Genomic DNA, 17,705 nt, shown 5'->3' with positions numbered 1-17,705 from the left:
GTGGTAATGGTGACAAGGGGCAAAGCCATCTGTCTCTAATTAGGTTTACATCAAGGAAGATAGCGTGGTTTGTATAACGTGAAGGTGTAACTTCTTCACACGCTGAGAGCGTAGGGCCTCCATTTGCGAATGAAGAAGCTGGTGCAGTTCTGGGGCTTTTGACTCTGATGACAAAAGCAAAGACCAAAACTGGGATTGACAGATGTTACGTCATGCTTTGAAGTATGGGTGGGTTTGTGTCGACATGCATGGATCATGTTAGGGATTGGATGGTTATTTACTTCATCCTAATGCATGGGAATTTCATGCAACTTGCGGATTGGACGCGAATATCAGCTGCTAAACTTTCGTTGTTTTGTGAGGGATTTTGGTGATTATAAACCCCAAACGTGATGGGAATCATGCAGGCCTGCCTGCCTTGTCTGGTAGTAGGGAAGTTCAGACACAGGTTCCAACTTCAACCAGCCACGATGGGCTGGAGTGATATGCTGATTCAGAATTCCATATCCTCTCCCCCTCTATTGTTAAAATCAGCCAGCGCTGGAGACCGAACCCGCACACATAAATGGACATAGGCAAAGTGAACAGAACGGTCGAAGAATGGAAGGGGTACTTGACTACAATATAAAATGAAACAAGGCAACCTAAAATGTACTTTGTTATTTGTTTCGTTTGATTTTACCTCCCGTTTCTTGTATAACAACAAAAGAGTTTTTGAATTTGATAATATAACCTACAAAATACATTTCAAAACAAAAAAATGCAAGAAATAAAATAAAAAACAAAATTACGAAAAAAGGGAGGGGGTAGAAATATTTCAATGTTTATTTTGCCATTCCCACCATTACTTGAAATACATGTATATTCATTCTATCGGACAAAGAAAGTCAGGAAAAAAATTGAAATTTTTCTATTTATTTACAAGAATTAGCAACTGAACACGCCTCCACATGTTCCTTCTTTACAGCATGAAAATGCGGCAGCTACCAACCTGAAAAATTTAACCCGCAAAATTTAAGGAACCAAAGACATCCTGCCATAGAAGTACCAATAAAATAATTTCATAATCGTAAATATCAGAGGACGTCTTCGATGAGCTGCATATACAGAGAGTTTAGAGAACAAATGGGTGAGCTATCCAGGCAAACATTCTATCCAGCTCCAATAACAAAATTTGCCAAGAGCCTCCACAAGAATTTATGACCTGACCTTGATGACATAGCTTAAAGAAGCACCGAAAAGAAGCCTTGTAATCTCAAATGCATCCCGGGAAAAAGTCTGGGATTCTTGTGATGTAAATATACAGAGATTAGATCACCTACTCAAAAATACTCATGACAGATCAAAAGATCCCTGCCCTTCACTGATTGCGTACAGCAATTTCTTGTACATAACTTCCTGTTTAAAGCACAACTATAGTAAGCACCAGAAGATGTAAAAATTCCCAGACGACTAAGCAGGCATTAACCAAGATACCACTGAGAAATACAGCATAGTTAGCATGATAAGAAAAAATTTGTGAGTTCCATTATGATAACCAAATACAGTACCTTGGTAGAGTAAGGAGGAAGCTTTAGGTAATTAGCACAAGTCATGACACTGGGCAAGTCATCATCAGCTGATTCTGAAGGTCCAGTTCCATTTGGCATTGCATTCCCTGCAGATGAAGAATGCTGCATCCAGAAATGCTATTGTTATAGGCAGCTAAAGAAAATAAAAGATGGCTTTGACAGCTAAGACATACAGATGACAATCTTGCTCAAATAAAAGACGAAAAACTTAACCATTTAATTTACAGGAAGATGCCATTTAAAAATACATGACAAACTACCACGTGTTGCTGCCCCGGGAAACAATACCTGTGCATCATCCCCTGCCCCAAAAAAAAAACACGAAACCCACACTGCCCAATAGCTATTCCACATACTTATGCAGGTATGAGGAAAATATTAGAATTTCATTTACGCCACAGCTCATAGTTTATAAATACACATGAAATGGGAATTTTTTAAGACTATGTAACACCAGACAATTCAATGCACAATAAAAAACACAACCAGGGATGGTCATCTGATATATCTTACCCAACTTTGATGGTTGAAAAATTATTCTTTCAAGTGATCAAGCATTCTATTTTTGCAGTTTATGGTATCAATTGCCAATTGTAATTCAAGGAGCATGCATAATTCCACTTCATAGGAAAAGGGGGGCACAAAAAAGAACCTCCAATCAATAACAGTACCCTTTGTTTTTCTTGTGCAAACAAGAAGCACCTCAAATCAATTACAGTACCATACGCATGACTCCATGCATTATTTTTATTGCTCAGGCCACCATGGTCACTATTGCAAACTACATCATAGTATAAGATTTCCCATATCTGTGCACTTAATTTATTTCAACACATGATTTTACAATTCATCTTATGATTGTATTTTATGGAAATCCTAGCTGAAAAGGCATTTTAATAACCTTTCCATGACAGCCTATAGAAGCTCATATATGACTAGACATGCAAGCACTACTAAAATGTAATGCCCATTCAGCATAGCATGCCCCGAACAGAACATTAAATTGCAACAGATACACAGCTTCATGGCCATACCTTTCTCACAATGGTTAATTTTGGGTTTAGGACAGCCAGACCTCCAGGTGGTAGCCTGGGTGCCCCAGTAACAAACTGGCAGAATGCACGCTGCTGATCCGGTGTAAACTCTCCCATAATCTCAAGCAGCTAAAAACATTGCAACCCCAGCAACAAAACAATCAGATAAGATTAAAAACACAGATGCATATTCTCCAAAACATGATCCTCAAAAATTGAAGTAAAAGACATACGTTAACAATGGCTGGACTCTTGGCAGTGTATCCATGATCAAATTTTATATGATCAACAAGTGTATCAGGCTGCATTGGTCAAAGCATCCAATAAATAATACAGAAAAAAAGTTCCAGTCTCATAATGCATAAATGGCTGAAAGAGAGAGAGTTACCTCCCACAACTCTCTGCGACCGCAAAGCAAATAATCCAATTCTTGTGGAGTGAATATTTGCAATGAGGAGATGTCAAAAACCTAATTGTTAAGCAGAACAGGAATTATTGGAACTCGAAACATAAGAAAAAAAAGAATGTGAAATCCAAAAATCAAGGCAGTTGTAAATTTGTAACAGATTTAGGTAACATTGATACATAAACAGCAGATGATTTAAGTATAAATAGCAGGCATCAATCAAATATATAATGCAGGAAACGCCATCAAGCTTCAAATTTATACAAGTTAATTAAACATCCAAGGCACAAAATTATCTTTTAATAATTGCTGAATTCATAAGAAACAGATGAAACTGAACCTGATTGAACCCATCTCTAAATGCTTCCATTTGTCGCGTAATCCCAGTCTTGACAGTTGCGTCAACTACCAAGGATATGAATTCCTCCAAGTTATTGATATTGACCTGAAGGTTATAACAAAATTTGAAGAAAAATAAATCATCAGAATGGAGGGCAGTTTAAGCAAGAAATATTACATCCAAATTCAAAAGGATATTGAAGTTAGGATAAGTTCTCTACAGTTTCATCTCCTGGCTTCAAAATGTAGTCTGGATAGCCCGGAAGAGTAAAATCCAAGCAGAGATCTTCTATCGGGGTCCCATGAAAATGTAAATCACCAATGGCTTCATGATCACTCCCTATTGATTCTAAATAATGTTTCCGACAAACAAGGGCATGCAATTCTTGTAAAGTCTTCCCAAATTCAGCATCAAACGAAAGAATATCATACAAATCAAGTTCCTGCGATTAATAAGAGGATATATATTTCAACCAACAGACATAACTAGTGGGATGATAAAATGTAGCTAATGTGCAGTAAAACGAAATGGTTCAATAGCCTACTTGACCAAGCACGAGCTTATAAAATGCCATCGAAAGTGGTAGGTCCAAAAGCCGTCCATCTTGAAGAGCTTTGGCCATCACCCGTCCAACCAGCCGGAAATACTCGATGGTCTTATATATTTGGCTCCCCTCAGAAGCACTAGCAGTTGGCGGCCAAGGACGAGGGAACAAACCAAGTGTAGTCTGGACAAGATCTGCAGCAACAGCAGTACCAGATTCGTTATTGGATTTTCCATTTTTGTCATCATCTCCATCAAGTTCCATTGAAGGTTTCTCTGCTGCTGAATTTGACCTCCACATTCCAAGAGTGACTTTCTGAAGATCGTGACTCAAAAGCGTGTAGAACTCTAAGGTGGGACCCAACCCTGTACCAACCTCACCAAAATATTCTACTTCAAGCACAGCCTTCTGGCTAGAATACATCTCCATTACTTTTGCAGCAGAATCCAAAATACGGTTTCGGGACACACGAACTTTCTGGCGTTGTAATCTTCCAACCCTCACCTCTCTTTCATTCGCTGATCCATGACCATCAGCCCCCTGCTGCTGCTGAAGACGATACAAAGCACGGGATAATCCAAAAGCAGTTGAATAGAAGTATTGTCGCCGGGTCTCAAAAGGGAACAGGAATGGGCATGCTTTTGTTAATTGATAACACCATGACGGAAGGCTCCCACTGCACAGAGCAAGGGCATCTTGAATTTGTCGAGCTAATTTAGGTGTGAGCTTGCTATTTATGAATTCTTCAGCAGGAACCCTGACACCAGTAGCAGTCATCAACTCATCCAAGCTTGAGATTTTCCCCTCAGAAAAGTTGTCAGAAACTAGCTGAACTCTCAGACGAGGAGCAAGCTGGTTCAAACCCTCAAGTATACGTAGTAGAGCCAATATATTATAAGTAGGATTAGATTTTTCCAAATCACAAGGAAGTTCCGCTTGCAAGATGCTATCTAAAAGTGACATGCGGTGCACTTGGGTATCTGAGTTTGAATTGGACGAGCCACCTTTGATAGACTTTGATGCACTAGAACTTGGGCCCCCAACAGAAGCCCTATCAGCTTGGCCATCTGCCCTTTGATATGCAAGGGTATATATATCACTCCAAAGCCTACTCCCATCACTGGAGATAAAATCCCTGCCACCGTACCTGTCTTCATCATCCTCTTCCAGAACAAGTTGTCGCTGGATGGCCTGATAGATTGTCAAATGCCTATTCAGTTGCTTCCCACCAGCAGTAAAGATTAACTTTGGAGGGTCACTAGAGCTACCAAACAAGGGACGTCCTTGTCGATCTCTTCCTCCCCTGATGCCTCTGCCATTAGCAGATCCAAGCCCAGCCATGGCAGCGGCGGCAAATGACATAGCTCCCCTAGATCCATAAGAACTACCACTCTTAAAATCAGTGGAATCCGAACCCCTAACAGCAACAGCCCTGCTACTAGAACCAGAAGCAGGATTACTTTGGCTGTCACTTGCTGGTGGTGCAACATTGCTATCCTCTGATGCAGCACCCAGTTTCACATCATGTACCTTTTCAGGCATGCAAACAGGAAGAGAATCATCTCTTAACACCTGGGGGAAAAAGGTATTAATGAAACTAGAAAGTGGTGAAACTTTACTACGGGCCTTATTGCAATTTACTCTCCGTCAAGAACCAAGACAATAAATTAAGGTTGTTAGACAGCAAACAACAGATTGAGTTTGCAAAAAGCAGTATTTGAGGCAAAAAAAAAAAAAAACTGATTTCCAGTGGTTCTGTAGCCATCATAACTCCAGGTTTTGAAAACTCAAAAATACTTTTTTCATTGCTTTTTCAAGACCATGGTAATGAAAGCTAAATCCAAAAGGGGCAGTAATCAGACAAATGCTTAGATACAGGAGGAATTTATAATATATAAAATATGTAATTAACAAAAGAGAGAAAGCAATCAGAGCACATACATCTTCATGGTCATCATCGTCATCATCAGAGATGTCATCATCTTCAATCACCAATGCATCATCGATCTCAACAGGAGATATATCCAATTCCTCATCCTACAAAAAACATTCAAAGAGTTAATTCAAAAGCAACACTACTTTCAAGATACTAAATATATGATATGTCTTGTATGGACTAGTTTCAATTGATTAGCGGGTTACGAAATGAGCAGCATTCAAATAAGTCCAGTTTTCTTCAGAAAAGGCTACCATAGACTTCTCGCAAGACTTGATTGATGTGAACTGCAATCCACATACAACTGCAGAGAGTTCCATACCGAGGAATGACCCTCTAAAGACTCCTAAAGTCCTGTACTTTCATTACCAGAACTTATGAAAAAGTTGGAACTGATTTAAACTAGTTTTAGTTACTTGGGAGGTTCATTGAACTAGTTTATTCAGCTAAGATTAGTAAATATTAGATAGCAGTGCAACATAGCTGGCTGACATCCTCACAGAAATAGAATTTTAAAATTCTAACGGTTTTGATATTGTGAGTTAAGACTTACGAACAATTTAATCATGGTATCCTTGAACTACACCATACCTCAGAACTAGAATCCCCATTCACAGGTTTCATTTGTGCATCTTTATCAATGGCTGCTCTTCTACGAGCAGCATTTCTAGTTTGAGGTCCTTTTGTCTCCTCCAGGGGTGGTTTCAAAACAGCTTTGCCCTTTCCCTTTGATGTGCTTGTGCTTTTCTCTGGTATCGGTTCCTTTCTAGCTGAATCTCCTATATTAACAGATGATCTGGATCTTGAAGAATGACGACGAGTAGCAGAAGCAGGGATAGAGGTAGATGGAGATGATGCACCAGCTCCAGGCTGTGCAGTCCCAGATTCAGAGTTTCCTGCAGATGCTGAAGCCTTGTGACCAGTTTCACTTCGCTGCACTCGCGGCCAAAGAAATTCTTCTACGGCAGCTAAACTTGCTAATGGATCAATAAGTACAACATTGGAAGAGTAATCACGGAGAGCCTTTTCCCCTTGGGCCCGACAGAGACGCAACTTAAAAGGTTGAGATAGTGCACTTAATCCAGAAGACAGGCGTGCACCTCCACTAGATGACCTAGAAGAATGGCTCAGAACAACAGGGAAACGCTCCAAGGATGACAAAGCATTTTGAAGCTTCTGAACTAAGACAGCCATGGGTGCCGCACCCCCTTCATCAATGCTGGAAGGAAGGGCCAGAATAGCAAATGACTTAAATCTTCTTAGTGCTTGTTGCCGAAGCTTTGGCAGGTTAGCTTCTGAAATTTTCTCCTTAGTAGAATAGCCACAAGAAAAAAAATTCAGCAAGGTTGCCACAACACCACTGCCAATAAACTCAAAAGTGGATACACCATCCCCTTTGCCAAGCTCTGCTAGCATCTCGGATATCACCCCAATCAAGTACTCTTCCTTATTTGTGGAGCTGTCAATAAGACGGGATGCAGAAGCCTTTGATTTTCCCTTTGCTTTAGTCTTTTGGTCATCAACACCAGCATTCAACTTTGTGCAGAGATTCTTCAAGTGTAAAAGGTCATCAGTAACCCCGTCTTCAGCAGCCCCGGGATCTGAGGGGAAGTACTTATCTCTGAAAGCTTTAGCACATGCACTGACTGCCATTCGCAAATTTGAATTGACCATTGGGATTTCTATAGAACTTGGAGGTGAGCCAGCATTTGCAGAAATAGGATTTTTGGATTCTTCAGATGAATTTGCTTCAGGATTTGAGCTCCCACTGCGACGTTTGTAACGCCTGGAACGTGATGAAGTTCCAGGAACAGACTCATTATCCTTTTCAGCAGAAGAACCATGGGTAGAAGCAGTATTTGGGTTTCCAGCTAAGATAAGTTGATCTACAGCATAAACCACACCTTCTCTGACAAAAATCTTGGAGAAAGTCCCAGGAAGTTTTTCCATAAGAATCTCGGCTACTTGAAGGGCAGGAACCAAGACATGTGGATCTTTCCATGCTAACACCCCAGCTAGGAAACTAGAGGAACAAATAACACGGATAAGTACTCATATGACTAAACGTGACAAGTGTATATCAAAAGAAGAAGCATGGATTAAAGTTGCTTTACCTTGATATGTTTGTCATGCTAAGTAGAGACTGAATCATCTCTGCATTGCTGAAGTGCATCAACTTCCCAATAACTGAGAGACACTTGTGGCGAACAGGACTGTTGACACTGGAACCATAAATCTGCTTATCAAAGCAGATGATGCCATTATTATCAACTTCAGTGAACAAAAAACAGAAACTAGCAGTTTAGACACTGCAAAGTCCACGTAAAAACTGACCTGTATCAGAACAGGAAGAAGGTCCATTCCAAATTGCTGCAGAAGTTCTGGTTGATCATTTAATAATTTCTCACGAGCTGAGACCTCAGGAACATTTCCATTGATGTCATCTTGCTTCCCAGAACTACTGGAAGGAGACTTCTTCACAACAGATCCTTTGACCAACATGCTAGAGCTGGTTGGGAGAGAGATAGTTCCATGTGGAAGTGGAGGAAGAAGCTCATTTGCCAGATTGACAATCTCAAAAATCTATAACACAGAGTGAAAGAAATTTTACAACTCATCAAATGAAGCTGCAACTTGGTTCTGAGACTGTTAAATAGGCCATTAAATACTTAAACATATATTTTCAAAACCTAAGAGAACTACAGTATGAAAAGAATGTAATAGCACCACAGGACAGAATAAGAAGAACAAGGAGGTACCTGATCTGCAGGTCGACTTAGAGCAGGAGGAACAGGGGAGTTAGCAGAAACCCCAGAACCTGATAGTATCTCTTTAAGAATGCCACTGACACCAAGAAGAAGTAATGTTTTGGCTCCTAAAGGAGACCCACTTGCACAAGTGGATAGCAGTCGAATTAAACCCTGAATGCCTAGCGTCAGAAAAACAGCCTCCAAATACATGAAGCGAAACTAAATGGGCAACGTAAGAAATTCTTTTACCGTATATGTTGGAGTGCTGAGAGAAGCCTGTCCACCACCAGAACTGCTAGTGGAAATGAGAGAGGCAGCTTGTGTGACAAGTCCATGATTACACAGTTCATCTAATTTGTCTGGAGATGAGGCAAAGGCTTCAGCAATCCTTGTCAAACAAACTGAAGCATGCTCCAAAACCTACAAACATTGCAAATTGCATTGGATGCAGAAGAAAGTAGAAGGTGGTGAATTGGCTGCAACTTTGATGTAAAACAGTTCGACTACCTTGGCATCATGGTACTGAAGAAGATTGGTCAACAGAGGAACTGCTTCCATCACAAAGTCAGCTGCATCTGAAGGAAGTTTCTTGCACATATTTGCAGCAGTAGATAATGCTACTCGCTGAAAACATAACAAGAATCAAAAGAGCCCCGATAAGAAGGCGAACTAGTCCATGATGTTATAGCATCTCAACATGCCTAGTTAACTAAAAAAGATAATAGCGAATTGAATACCTGAACTCCAGTAGAAAAAAAATCAAGATAAGAAAGCACTGCCATAAGAGCACCTGCTCGCAGACATGCAGTTGGGTGCTCTTGAGATATCTTCTTTAGAGCTTGCAGAGACTGCAACATTACAACAGAAGTAGCAGTAAATTTCACTAATAAACCAGCAAAAACCAGCTGATTGCAGTCCATCTGAATAGCGTCACAATGCATACAGAAAGAATGCAACTTTACTACTCACTAAAAGCATGGTACAGGTGTAGCTAACCAAACATAAAATCCCAAATGATTTAATCCATTTAATACTCTCATAAGCCATCAATGCTGTATGCTATATACGGGGGAAAAAACTTACCATGAATCCCAAATAATCAGCCCATTTAATGCATTCATGGCAATCCATTTACTAACAGATATAAGAAAAATAAAACTGGGGCATTGAAAAACTAACCTGTTCAGCAAGGTCCATGTACTCAATAGTAATCAACCTTGCAACAAAACACGAAACAGCGCCATAATGAACAACAGCAGCACAAGACGAAGGCAAGACATCACACAAATGAGTAATCGCCCTTGCAGCAAGCAACATAATATCAGGATTACTCTCATTATTCAACAACCCAACAAGAACCGGAACAAAGGAATCCACAGAAAAAGTACTCAGACTCTCTTCAGTCCCGATAGAAAGCATTTCACAAAGCTGCGTTAAAGCTTCCACTTGCTTCCCTTCTTCTCCATCCGCCCTTAACCCAGACAAAATCTTCTTCAATCTCCCTGATTGATGCGAGCTTGAACCTGAACCCATCACTGGAGAAGGCAGTAAATCATCAAGACCGGCACCCAACTTTCTCAACAAACCCTGTAAAGCACTACTAGCTGAAGTCAAATTCTGATGGAAAGCAGCAATTCCACCGCCTTCGCTGTCATCATCATCGTCATCATCGACATTAGGGTTATTGTTGTCATTTCCAGAATCCAAATTATTACTGATTTCCCTATTTTCACGCGAAACCCTAACTTCATGTTCTTTCTCTTTGCCTTTCTCCGATTCACTATTGCTATTATTGTTCCTATTCCGACGCGAGCGAGAAGAAGAAGACGATTCAACAGGTGTGGAGTCCATGGGGAGAGGGTGAGCACGTGTGGAGCGAGAGCGGGTAGCGGTGGCGGTTGTTGTCGTTGCTGTTGCGGTGGCAGCGTTGGTGCGGGATCGTTTGTTGGAGCGAGTAGTGGTACCGGTGGTGTTGGTGGCGGCAGATGAGGAGGCCTCCGCCCGTTTCCGGCTACGAGTTTCCATACAAGAACTAAAACTCCAGAATTACATCCGTCATCGCGCAATCACGCGCCACCGGATCGCGTAGTAATGATAAGAACTGGGTGCATCAGATTGAAAACCCTAGAAATTTAGGGAATTTGGGAAGTTTTGATCGGGAGAGAGAGAGAGAGAGAGAGGTGGGGGGGGGGTATTGGGGGTGGAGAGAAACCCTAAAAACAGAATGAATAAAGAGGAGAGGAAGAGTGAGGTAGACGACTTTTTATATGTGTTTGTTGGAAAATGATTAAAAAAAAAAATCTAAACAAACTATGCTGTAGAGGGATTATATTTGTTCTATCATATGTTCCTTTGCCGTTATTTTTCCTGCGTTTATCGTTGTGAAAGTAATATTTTGGGACCAAAATTTCTATAATATTAATAGATGACTAGCCTCTTATATTCGAGATTAACTTTCATGAAATCAATGAAAAACAATCTCTTTTTATTTTCATCAAATTCAAGTCTCAATCTTTCTTGGAATACAGGGTTACGTTGTTTTTTTATAAACAATTTTCATTGAATAAAATATATTGTATGATAAAATATATTACATGTACCAAATAAAGTTTATGAAAATAATTTTAGTAAATAAATCATATATGTTTATTGAAAATTGAAAATGTAATAAATTATATGTGTATGGTGTTAATTTGGGGCATGAAGATCTATTAGATCATGAAATATATTTTTTTATTGTTAATAGAGGTATTTAGATTGGTTTGTATGTCTTTCCATTAATCTTAAAATTAATAAACATGTAAATTTTATGTTTTAAGTTTATTTAGTCATTGTTTAGATGGACAAATCATGTTTTAATATACGTACATACAAATTCAAACTCAAAATTCCAGTAAATTGAAAGTAATATTGTCGGCGGTGTAATTCAATTCCTTAAACCAAAAATTCATGTACTTGTTCCTGGAACTATTTTTTTTTTTTTTTTTTTGGTTTTATTTGTTATGGATACTTTTTCGCTGGTATCACACGCTAATGGTTTTTGGTTGGTGAGAGTGGCCAGGCAAAACGAGGGGATTTACAAATGGGCAGGCAATGGCCCTTATTCTTCTCTTTTGGGAATGTTAGTGCTGTAATATTTGTTCTTTATATTTTTTTAAATATATTAAAATGATTTTTATATTTTTTATATATATCAATATATTAAAATAATTTAAAAATATTAATTTAAAATAAAAAAACAAACATTCTAGTTTATCTGATCTGCATTGTAACACCTGATTTTGGGGTGGGCCGATGTGTTGTCTGGAGCCGCTGGCTCGTTCTTGGAAGCATTGCTATGTACAGGGACCAGGCTCTTGAATTGCTTAAGGATGAGCCTCCATTTATGAAGCCCGTTTCATGATTCCATGCAAGGTATGGCCTGGCCCACGATTTGTCCGTCAGGCAAATAAGTTGGTCTCGCCGTCTTGGTAAAGTTTGTGGTCTCGAGGCTAGTTTGCTTCGAGTCCAGAGGGTGGTAGAGTGGTTTAGCTTTGGTGGAAGAAGGAGAAATTCAGAGTTAGACCGGTTCCTCTGACTTGCTTGGTGACTTCGGTGATCATGTAATTAAATTTCAATAAATTGATTCGGTATATTTAATGTAGAGAAAAGGCACCAACACCACCAATAACAATAACTACAACTAATGAGATACGTGTAAATTATCTACTAGATGATTAAGTAATAAAAATTTAAAATTAAAAGATTTGTTTCTCTTGTTATTTCTTTCAGGCTTAAGTCCTGTGATTGTTAATATAGTGACCACTAAAAACTTACATGGTCGTTAATTTCAGGATTCTTGATATTAATTAATGTATATATAAGTTGTTCCGGACAAACATGTTAATAAAAAAATAAAAATACATGTAGCACATAGAAAAAATGAATAGATTCACGAATAAAATTTAAGGAACCAGAAAAATATTCAAAGACCCTGGTCTTAAAAAATAGCATGGAAAATGAATATAAAATCAATGTTAAGGAGTGTCAGAAACAAAACAAAATATCACTTTGAAAAAATTACTAAATACCAACACAAAAATAAACACCTTGACGACACATTAAAAAAAATTAACAAAAACTTGCTTCACGAGAAAAAAATCATGCACTTGCAGAAAAAAACTACACAACATGAAAACATCAAGAACTATTTCAAAAACTATTAGATGATTATATTGCATAAATATTCAACAATTTACTGGAAACAAATACTAGGGTATTGCAAAAACAACTCCGGAAAAGTGACATCTCGGACCTAGATAATATACGACATCACAACATTTCTTTTGTAATTGCAAGTATTTTAAAGATATAATAAATATTACTCTGCATGGTTACTTCCTGCAATTACTACTTCAAACAGCAATTATATGACAGTCGTAAACAAATTTATCTAAACTATGTTAGAAAAATTCATGCTCGACTTATAATAAAACTTCGTATAAAAAAAACAGTTAGACCACCTATTCTTATAATAAAATAACATTCAAAATTATTAGATCCAGGTTGACCGTCAGATTTAAGGATGTTGAATCTAGGTTCGCACTCGATTCCGAAACACTTAAAATCATATTTTATTTTTTTATATTTAAAATAAAAATTATTATTAGCCCACTAACAGCAATGACTAATATGCTAATATCTTTTATTTTTCAAAGATAAAACAACCACCCAACCTAAAATACCATGGTAGACGATATAAGGAGATGGTTAATTGAACTTAACACGTAACCAAGTGTTTATTATTGAGCATAACTTCTTTTAAAATAATTTTCGATAATTTTGATATAGTAATATTGGAAATAAAAAAATATTTATTATATATATATATATATATATTTTATAAAACCACTATGCACTGTATTACCAGGTATGCTTAGTAGTGTTTGTTTTGGGATTGAATTTATCTTTAAAAAATTTTATGGACTGAAAAAATATTAAATTTATATTTTAAAAATGTTTTTTTGATTGTTTGAAAGTGTTGGTGTTACTTCGAAATTTTAAACAATTAAATCTTAATTCACAGGTAATTACCTCGAAATTTTGCTTGCTTACGAGTCACTAATACGATGATATGGTTAGACGACGCCCATAACCACGCGCTCGGATTCATGCAACTTAAAAAGGGAAAGGATAACGACAATATGACCGAATAAAGAAAACGAGGACCGCTCTCCGACTATCTGTGATCTTTCTCTTTTTGCTCAATGAGAAAAGTGTTGACTTTTTGCCAGCACTTGACATGGAAGCCAAGGATAAGTGGACAGAACTACCCCCAGTCGAGAGGAAAATACACACGCCAATTGTTCGTAATTTATTTAAATGGAATAAATAATTCTGGTATTTTGCAATTGATGGCGGCTTCTGCTATTTAGCAGCAATGATCAGACGAGGCCGTTTCCACTCCGCTGCACACTTGTCACCATAAGGACTCAAGAAACCTCCATAGTTTCACACCCCGTGGGTTATTCCCAATTTTGTTTTCCAATATTTTGGTTGTATTCAATTTATTTTATATTAATTTTATTCTGTTTTTATAAACTAATCGTAAATTTTGATTGCTTGTTTGGATTGGGGTTTTTTTTTTAAATATTTTTTTTATATTTTATTTTTATTTCATTCAGGTAAGCTTTATTTTATAAAAAAAATAGTTATTTTAAAATAATATTTATAACATGTTCCACACTGCATAATTTTTTTTATTCACTTAGTTTTATGTGTTTTTATTTATATTATTTTTTTATTAATTTTAATAAATAAATTTAGTAAACACAAATAAATAAATATCTTATTTTGTGATATCAAGTATTTTAATCTATACTAATTTGTCTAAATAATTTTTTGATTTGCATTTTAATTTTTTTTTTAATGTAGAGAAACATATTGAAACAACACCTGCTTAGTTTTTTTTATATAAAACATCACTACTGGGAACAGGGAGTGCAAGTTAAATAGCTAATGATTTCTATTTGTAATTATATTGCATGTCTTACGCAGATAGACTTGTACTTGTCAACTTTAAAAGTTATAAATGCATGTGTTCTTGTCTTGGCTTTTTACCTTCCATGTGTTGTGTACAAGCTACTAGTTATGTGATTGCGTTTCATTGCAAGTTTATATATTTTTTATTTTTTATATAAAAAGGTTATATATATAGATTTTTTTAATGTATTTTTTATAATTTAAAAATTTTAAACAAAACAAAAGGTTGATGCACATATATAATAAAATAAACTGAAATAGTATACGCTAATAAACAAATAAAAAAATAAATCATTAATGATACCTAAAAATAAAACTTAGAAAACCAAGAAATAGGTATAAATCAACATATTTTTATTTTGCAAGATAGGACATTTACCCCACCATGTTGGCTGATTTTTGTTTATTGAAATATTTTTTTATTTAATGAAACGATAATAAAAATAGATAAACATATTAAATTGATTGAATAACATTTTTTAAAAAAAGTAATAATATACAAGGCTGCACGTATTAGACATATTATCTAAAAATAAATATATTTTATTTTCAAAAACATAATTCATCTATGTAAGAAGATTAAAAAAAAATCATAAACAGATAAGAAAAATCTCTTCCAAAATTAAATGCGTGACCATAAAATCATAGTTATTTAAAAGAGGTTATCTAAATAAAATAGAAGAGAAAATAAGTATTAATGCAAATATATTCCACTTTTAAAACAAAATATAAAAAAAACATTAATTAGAATAAAAATCAAGGAAAAAAGGGCCAAGGCAGCCTGCCTGGTCCATCTCAACAAGGTCCGAATGACTGGGCCCATTTTTTAAATTTATACGCAAGGCAAACAACATGGCTTATACCTTTATTAAAAAAAAAAAAACCGAAGCATCGCCTATTTTATCCAAATTCTGACCATTGTGGTACCCGGAAAAATTAGGGTTTATGTTCTTTTGATCCAAAAACCTATTTTCAACCTATGTTTTGACAAAAAAAAACACCTATAAAACACCTGAGAAGCCTTGACATGCCTAATTATGATCTAAAAATCCAAAAAACTGCTTAAAAAATCGAACTAACCTAAGTTCAAATATGTTTTTTTATAAACTTGTAAGGTATAGAAACACATAATATGAATTTTCATTATCAAATGGAATAATTTGACATGAATATTCTATATTTTAGTGATTTAAATCATTGTCAACGATATATTTCTCTGTCTACCAGGAATCCTACAATCTCTCTCTCTCTCCTCTTCGATTAGGAACAAAATAATTTCTTATATCAAAATAAAACCGAAGTAGTTTTGAGGGACCAGAATTGTATAATTTGCATGATTGTTTAGGTTGGAGGACCAAAATGTATCTTTTTCAAAACAAATGGTATGTCATCAATGTTTGCCGCTTTTTTCATTTTGATCCCCTCTTTTTCAATCCTACAATCTCATAAGAATTCAAAATGAATTGCCCTTTGAATTGGACTAAACTGTTCAAAAAAATAATTTTAAAGATTATATTAAAAAAAATATAAAATTTTACATAGTCTATTTATAATTAAATATAAAAGGATGAACAATAGAAAATAAAGTGTGAAAATTCCACGCAATTTAGAGTGTAAGGTGATAAAGTACATAATTTATAATTTATCCATCCTTACTCCTTCCTAGACGAGTTTCATTCTTATATTATAATTTCAATTTTTTTTTTTGTAGATCCTAAAGAATTTCAAGGAAAACTACTTACTGGCACATGGTTAGTATTTTTGTGAATATTTTATATCAAAAACTTTAAAAATTTGCTCTTTAATCTTACATTGATATATTTACCCATGTTTTCCAGCGAGTTAATATTATTATTTTTTTAAATATAAAAATTACTAAGAGCATAAACAAAATTTTAAGCTCCTTCACAATTATCCTAGACCCATATAACTTTTTAAATAAAAAATAAAAAAGACAACATCCTATTTTTTTTTAAAATTCTAATATCTACAGTTTAATCCACAATACAAATATTATAAGTACATAATACTAGCATAGTAATTTTTCCACACCCTCATGTCCTCTTCACATCTATAACGTATTTTATAATACAAATATTTTATATACACAATACCAATATAATGATTTTCCCATGCATTTTAAAGCAAAGTATAATAATTTTAAAACATTACCAGTCACGAAAAAAAAAAAAAAAGTACCTAGACGTAATAAACACCCTCGTATTTATTGCTTACCTGTTGATCTGCATAGCCAACTAGTACCATGGCTAGCACGAAAAGTCTAAAAAAAAACAAAATCCAACCAGAGAAGAGTCTGGAAATGAAAGAAAACACCGCAGCGTGGTACCTCGAAGCATACAAGAACGCCCTCTCGTTTAATCGGCATGTCGGAATCATTAAGTTAAGATTGTCTTATCCTCAAAATCTAATCCATATCAACACCACTCCTCGCTGCCACCCATCACGTTCCGTTTTCATTTTAATATATAAATCTTTTTCCTTTTTTTTGAGAAAAAGTATAAACTATACTTTTAATTTCTCCAGACAAGAGGAACAATCCACTTTAGCACCCATAGTTCAGAATCTTTCAACGTTAACCTTATAATTTCTATTTAAATTATAAGGTTAACAATTTTGCTTTGATCACTTTTATTCCTAATTCCATTTTAAATAAGACTACCTTCCCCGTGCAAGTGCATGTACATTTATTTACTTATTATTTCCCATCTCTTTATTTCTTGCATATATTTTTCTATATATTTTCGCTTCAAACTTCTTTAATATTATATTGTATTTTTTCTTAAAAAATTAAAAAAAGAACCTTGAAAAAATGCTAGTAATGCCAAGGATGTTTTAAAATCATGCTAAATTACAACAACATACATGCTATAAAAAATCATGATTATATTACAACCATGGAAAGATTAACATATAATAATGCACTATATAAAATAAAACACTTCATTTAATAGATAATACTAAGTAATATTAAAAATATCCCTAAAACTAGCCAAGAAATATATATATATTTTTAATGAAACTACTCAAAATATTTAAAAAAGCCACCCCTTCATTAATTTCCATTAGTTGTTTATTGTTAGGT

The 17,705-nt window shown here is 35.6% G+C and overlaps 1 protein-coding gene across 2 annotated transcripts; it reads right to left on the bottom strand.

Moving 5' to 3' along the window:
• Positions 1-787: 787 nt before the first annotated feature.
• LOC118058814 (E3 ubiquitin-protein ligase UPL3) lies at positions 788-10,785 on the bottom strand. 2 transcript variants are annotated; one of them, XR_004689239.2, is made up of 18 exons: positions 9,761-10,785; positions 9,319-9,429; positions 9,089-9,205; positions 8,831-9,001; positions 8,591-8,752; positions 8,166-8,414; positions 7,946-8,067; positions 6,423-7,854; positions 5,837-5,932; positions 3,896-5,467; positions 3,572-3,793; positions 3,352-3,456; positions 2,994-3,074; positions 2,839-2,907; positions 2,606-2,734; positions 1,551-1,673; positions 1,210-1,398; positions 788-991 (listed from the first exon to the last, which is right to left on the bottom strand). XR_004689239.2 is itself a non-coding variant. In XM_035071566.2 (17 exons), exons 1-17 carry the CDS (start codon positions 10,604-10,606, stop codon positions 1,333-1,335), a joined length of 5,673 nt encoding a protein of 1,890 aa, XP_034927457.1. In that variant the 5' UTR covers positions 10,607-10,785; the 3' UTR covers positions 1,040-1,332. The 2 variants fall into 2 exon arrangements, 1 of the variants encoding a protein (XP_034927457.1); XM_035071566.2 differs by lacking the exon at positions 788-991 and having other exon boundaries at positions 1,040-1,398.
• Positions 10,786-17,705: the final 6,920 nt, after the last annotated feature.

Source organism: Populus alba, chromosome 9, assembly GCF_005239225.2.
Source record: "Populus alba chromosome 9, ASM523922v2, whole genome shotgun sequence".
NCBI classification, from domain to species: Eukaryota; Viridiplantae; Streptophyta; class Magnoliopsida; order Malpighiales; family Salicaceae; genus Populus; species Populus alba.
Note: the sequence above shows the minus strand (reverse complement) of the source record. Positions and strands in the feature narration are given on the sequence as shown.

What these genes read in the sequence shown, in the direction of transcription:
- LOC118058814 (XM_035071566.2), bottom strand. Translation starts at nt 10,606, where the DNA reads ATGGAAACTCGTAGCCGGAAACGGGCGGAGGCCTCCTCATCTGCCGCC. An exon ending in ATAAGCTCGTGCTTGGTCAA is followed by an intron (nt 3,794 to 3,895) that starts GTAGGCTATTGA and finishes TATTAATCGCAG; the next exon opens with GAACTTGATTTGTATGATAT. An exon ending in TTAGAGATGGGTTCAATCAG is followed by an intron (nt 3,075 to 3,351) that starts GTTCAGTTTCAT and finishes CTTAACAATTAG; the next exon opens with GTTTTTGACATCTCCTCATT.